At 51.3% G+C, this 6,055-nt stretch overlaps 1 protein-coding gene across 1 annotated transcript; it reads right to left on the reverse strand.

Moving 5' to 3' along the window:
• Positions 1-223: 223 nt before the first annotated feature.
• LOC135441796 (zinc finger protein 70-like) lies at positions 224-640 on the reverse strand (the record flags this gene model as incomplete). The annotated part of the gene is made up of 1 exon (XM_064701346.1): positions 224-640. A coding segment is annotated over one exon (417 nt), but the record flags the coding sequence as incomplete, so codon positions are not given.
• Positions 641-6,055: the final 5,415 nt, after the last annotated feature.

A 6,055-nucleotide genomic window follows, 5' to 3' on the forward strand; every position in this document is an offset into this window, starting at 1 on the left:
TTTTCTACGTCAGAGGGGGTCTGTCTTTACCATCTATGGTTAGTAAGGAGTGGAAAGTTACTGGGTAGGGAATGGAAAGTTACTGGCATCTGGTTTAGGGGGCTACATTCCTATGTTAATTTTCTTATCTAAGGGAACAGGGGCCCTGCCTTCCCGTTACATCGCGAGATCTTCCGAACGCCTGACCCTATCTACCACAGTTGGGGCAATGATAGGACGTCCCTTACCGGTGCTCCCATTGGTGACTGGTCAAGTCAGAGCTCTGGGTGACACTCTTCCCACACTGGGGACACTCGAAGGGCCTCTTCCCTGTGTGGATGCGCTGGTGCCTGATGAGGGTGAACTTATGCTTGAATCCCTTCCCACAGTCAGGGCAGCGGAAGGGCCTCTCCTCTGTGTGAATCCGCTCATGCAGACGGAGATTTGAGCTGGTCTGAAACCTCTTCCCACAGGTGGGGCACTGGTAGGGCCTCTCCCCAGTGTGGATGCGCTGGTGGATGATGAGGTGGGAGTTGCGCTTGAAGCCCTTCCCACACTCAGGGCAGCAGAAAGGCCTCTCCCCAGTGTGAATGAGCTGGTGCCTGAGGAGATCAGAGCTTGTCTGAAAGCTCTTCTGGCACTCGGGACACTCGTAGGGCCTCTGTCATGGGTTGACCCGGAAGGAGTGAGAATTCTGGGAAGCTGTGGTCAAACCAATGAAGGTTTTGGGTTTCATACTGACACCTGGTGTAGCCAGTGGGGTTTGGACACACCTCCGAGAATACACAGGGGTTAAAAGCAGGGCACTGCCCTGGCATTTCCTCTTTTTGGACATCGCGGCCGAGGAGTTCAGACCTCTCTCCCTCGCCCGGCCCGCTGCTGCTGGGCGGGGGGGGCCAGCCATGCGGTGAGGCCGGGGGGCCTGGACAGAGATGGTGTTGAGGGGGCTTCGAGGATGGAAGGGTGGGGGAGCCCCAAGAGACATCGGGCAGCCAGCCACCCCCCCCCCCCTCTTCCCCCCCCCAGGAGAGCAGGAGAGCAGCCAGCGAGAAGGGGGAGGAGGACTGCCCGGCCGCAGCGGCAGCGTGTGGGCAGCGTGCGTGGGAGCCGTCCGACAGACAGAGACTGAAAACTTTTAACCCTTTCTTGCATGATTGGGGCCTTACAAAAATGCTAATCCTCCTCGAAGCTGAATAAGAAGGGAGATGAGAGATGATATGAGATAAGGACCTTGGCCCGGAGTTTGTGGAGATGATTGGATGGGGAGAGATGATTTGGAGTGGCCTTTGGGCTGGACGTTTTCTTGTAGCCATGGACTCAGTTGTTCCTGTGACACAGACTGCATTTAGGGGGAGGCAGTGCCTCAAAACCAGGAGGGTTCATTTGTGAGGACCCCCCGGCCCCAGGGGGTTGGAAATATATGGGGGGGACAGTTGTCCCAAAAGCAGAGACTGTGCCTTTTTGGAGTGAGACAAGGCATCCTTGAAAGACCACCCTAAAAGCAGCTCTGATCCATGCACGGTGGTGAGAGCACTGGGCATGGAAGGAACATGTCACGAGCGGCAAAAGGACTTTTTTTTTCCCCGGGCGGTGCCGAAGTGACAGGGAAGCACACGAGGTTCTCAGTGTGTCTCCACGAGAAGCCTATGGAACAAGAAGGACTCCCTTTCCTCTTCATGAACTGCAGTTTGAGTATACTAATGTGTGGGGCCAAGGCTGGGCAGTTGGAGTTTTTTGAGAGAATGTATTGGATTGGGAAAGTCAGGGAGTGGGGAGGAGGAAAAGTGGTTTTTGTAAGGTTTTCAATTTTTTTCTTTTCCTTATAGTCTTTCCTATTTTTTCCTGTAGTTTTAGGTAATAAAGTGTTATTTATGTTTAAGTTGGAGCCTGTTTTGCTTATTCCTGGTCACATCTCACAGCAGACACCAGGGTGAGGAATTTTCATGGGGGGCACTGGCTCTGTGCCAGGCTCAAACCATGACAGCCTCTCCCCGGTGTGGATGCGTTGGTGGGTCACAAGGGTGGACCTATAACTGAAGCCCTTCCCACATTCTCCACATTCGTAAGGCCATTCCCCAGTGTGGATCACCTGGTGGCTGATTAAGGTGCTGCTCTGCCTGAAGCTATTCCCACACTCGAAGCACTTGTGGGGCTTCTCCCCATCATGAAGCTGCTCACGAACCACCCGCTCTGTGCTCTGGCTGAAGCTCTGTTCACCTTCCTGACTCAGGGTGGGTCGTTCCTCCTCAGCACACCCTGGGCTGTGAGCCCATCCTCCTGTGGAATCTCCGGGGATTATCCTCCCCATTGAATTCCTGTGTCATGGAGCTGCTCAAAACAGCCTCTTCCACAAGGTTCTGCCGTGGAGATTTGTCCTCCCTGGTCTCCATCCTCAGCTCCTTCTCTGGGGGAGGAAGGACAAGGACAGGATGGGATTTGCCTCCATGCCAGAGGGAAAGGGAAGAAGATCCCCTCAGTGCATCCCCAGCAGGACGGTGTTGGCAGCAGGGTTGTCCTGCAGCTGGGGGCTGTGCTGGGCTGGGAGATGGAGCAGAAGAGAGGGGGAAAGGGGCACTGACTTCCTCCTCACCTGCCTGGGTGTCCTGGGGCATCTTCCTCTTCCTTGCAGTCTCTCCCTCCATTTGGCTAAGTTTTACTAATGGGAAATTCTGTTTTGGGAGGAAAACAAGAAATGAGCACACTAAATTTTTTATTGGATTGAAGGCAAACCAGGGGGAGAGTCTAAGTCAGAATTCCAATTCAAAAACAAAATTAGGATCAAGGCAATGATACAGAAACACTGCATTAAACTGACAGAGTCAGGATATAACCTGACACCCTGTTGGTCAGGGTGGTGGCTGCAGTCCCATTAAATGGTGGCTACAGTACTGATGGAGTGATGAACGTGATTCTGTCCAAGAAGTGATGCTGTAGAAGGGTCTGGTCTTCCTCTGAAGGTCCAGTGGTGGTTATAGAGCTCTTGTCCTCTGGGAATCCAGTAGACAAGGTGCTGCTGGTGTTGCCAGCCTCAGCTTATATCCATGTAGAAATGCTTGGATCCTCCCCCTGGGTGGAGCATCCCACAAGGGGATGATGGAATTTTATCAGTCCTGCAGTGACACTCAATGGACCATTAGCAGAAGATATCTCCCCTGGAGGGCGTTATCAGGGCTGAGTCATGGAAGAGATAAAGAACCCTCCCCCATCTGTTTATAGCAGTTGATGAAGATGGGGATTGAAAACATGCATTTGGTTACATCTTGCATTGCAACCTGAAACAGTGGGGTAATCCCTGCTCAGGGGGTGAACACCATCCCCCTTACCCAAACTGGCTCAGGTGTAAAACCCCCACCCTGGGAAGGGCACACCCACACAGGGGACAATGTCACACTTCCCCTGCTCCAGGGGAAGTCTCTGTCCTTGTCACTCCCTTACTCTCCCCCCTTTTCTTTTTCTTTCCAACTCTCTTTCTACCTCACATTTACTGTTCAATAAAATCCACCTTGGATTTGGTCTTTTTAGTACCTTAACTGGGGCAGAGGAATCTCTCCAACAATTTTCTTAAGCAGATTGCAACATTATTTTGCCATAGTGGGTTCAGGGCACCGTTGTCTTACCCCAAGTGCCTTTGAAAACAGCATGGTTCCCTCCTCTGAGGAGGTTGTGGTTCTCTCTGGAGGAACTCTTGGAAACTTGGACACAGCTTCCTCTGAGCACCTTATGGGAGAACTGATGAGGAAAATGGCTGTTAGAGGTGGCCAGTGAAAAGAAATAATTTTGTTGTCCTTCCTTGAAAAGTTTGTTAAAGACACTGGAGGAAAGGGAGCAAATGTTACCACCAAGACTAACAAGGTTCATTCATCCCCATGGTGAGGAACACAAGGCTGCTAAAAGTCCCACAAAAAGCGCAATTCAAGTAGCTAAATTCTCAAATAACTCTGGAATTCACAGGCTTGGGTTCTTTGCCAAATGTGAGAATCATTATTCTCTTCATCCCTGTCACCTTTGTGACAGCTACAGTTTCTCTTTCTTTTTAATAATCTGTATTGGACCTAATTTCCATTTTCTTTTATTGGAACCTGCCAGCAGGTGAGCTGGAGCTGTGCAGGAACCAATGAAACTTGGAATTGTCACAGAATTTCTTCTATTGTGAGTTTATTCCTGTTTGGGATTTGTTTGCATTTCCATCACATGTGACTCTCGGGAAAATCAAATATTCATCAAAGTATTTTATGTAGGATTAAGTTTGATTTCTGCCTAGTTTATTTTGTCCAGTGCCTTGGAGATGCTCAAGGGTTCTCTGTGCCTCTTGCCCTGGGGGACGCTCAGGAGGAATTTGTTGCGATTGTCCCTGTCCCTGTCACCCTAGCCCATGCCTGGGGATGTCCTGGTCCCTGTCACCCCAGGCCATTCCCCAGGTGGTCTCCATTGTTCTCACCCCAGGAAATGCCTGGGGGCTCTCCCTCCCTCTCACCCCTGTGCCAGGGGGTGCTCGGGGCAGTCTCTGTCCCTCTCAGCCCAGGGGATCTCTGTCCCCTCACCCTGGAGGATGCTCAGGGGGTCTCCATCCCTCTGGCCTCAGGCAATGCCTGTGCAGGGCTGGGGACCAGGGGCTCTGTGTCCCTCTCACCGCTGAGGCTGCTCGGGGCTGGGGGGCTCTCCGACCTTCTCACACCTGGGGAGGCCGGGGGGGTCTCTGTCCCTCTCAGTCCTGCTGTGACCCCACCCAAACATCATCGGGGTCAGAGGGACAGAGACACCCCCAAACCCACAGAAGGGCTGAACCTGGGATTTGGTTTGGGGCTGAGGATTTAGGAAGGGGCTGGAATTGGGGCTGGGATTGGAGTTGGGACTGAGATTTGTATTAGAGCTGGGATTGCGGTTAAGGCTAGACATGGGATTGGCTTTAGGGATGGGGTTGGGATTGGGTCTGGGGCTAAACAAGTTTGGCACTGGGATGAGAATGAATATAGAACTGTGATTGTGTCTAAACATGGAGTGAGATTGAGACCAGGATAAGGGTCAGGTTTGGGACTGAGTTCACCCACAGCGGGACAGAGGGGATGTCACTGGCATCGTCCCAACCCTCCTCAGCCACCTCCACACATGGGGGGTAGCTGGGTGCCTCAAGATCCAGGTGCTCCCACACTCCCACCTCAATACGAGGTGAACATTCCCTGAGGGCAGCCCTGACTTTGACCCCTGGGGCTCTGGGATCAGCTGTCACATCCCTGTGGGAGCAGCTACAGACAGGAGGAGAGATTTCCTGCACCCTCTAATTCAAGTGGAAAGATGAAGCCCAGCTGTCCTTTTCTTCTGGTGCCTCCTCCTCTCCTTTGGCAAGGATGTCAAACTCACCAGAAGTAGGAAAATCCCTATTCCCTGTGTCCTGGAAATCTCGGGAATGCCCCTCTGGGATCCATGGCACACACTCCCAGGGGCTGGAATTCCAGTTCCCTGCCAGCAAAAGATGTTCCTGCCCTGGAAGGAAAAGCTCTCAAGAAGGAGCCAAAAGCCAAGTGGAGCAAGATCCTACAGTGACATTTCACTGCCAGCCTTCATATCTTCACCCATGGTTGTTGTAGGTCCTGGATTCGGAATTAAATCAGAGCAGGGTCTTAGTGTTGGAAAAGAAATGAAATTTAGCAAAAGGTTTTATTATAGTTTAGTTATGAGTTTTGTGTGAATTGGTTTGTAAAAATAATTTTGTAGCCGTTGATAGTATGTTGAGTTATGTGTAACCTTGGCAGGTGGCCTTAGAAACTTAATAAACATTAAGCCAGGGTAGGAGAGTAACAAGACTAACCGGTTTGGGGATAGCATTACAATAGGACAGGTAGAAGATTTATGATTTTGCTCGTGAACTAGGGAATGTATTACAAGGGTCCGTAGTTTGGCAAATGGCCACTGTTTCTTGGAGACTTTGTTATGAATTGCCATGTATATAAAAGGAAAACCCATGTGTGAATTTCGGGGCTCTGTTTTTGGGGACGCTAGTCCGCAGGCCCCCAGGCCCTTCAATAAAGTGCCGCACAAAACGTATCCGAGTTTTGTGTCCTTTATCAATCGGGCAACA

This window comes from Zonotrichia leucophrys, unplaced genomic scaffold (genome assembly GCF_028769735.1).
Source record: "Zonotrichia leucophrys gambelii isolate GWCS_2022_RI unplaced genomic scaffold, RI_Zleu_2.0 Scaffold_539_34530, whole genome shotgun sequence".
Lineage (NCBI taxonomy): Eukaryota > Metazoa > Chordata > Aves > Passeriformes > Passerellidae > Zonotrichia > Zonotrichia leucophrys.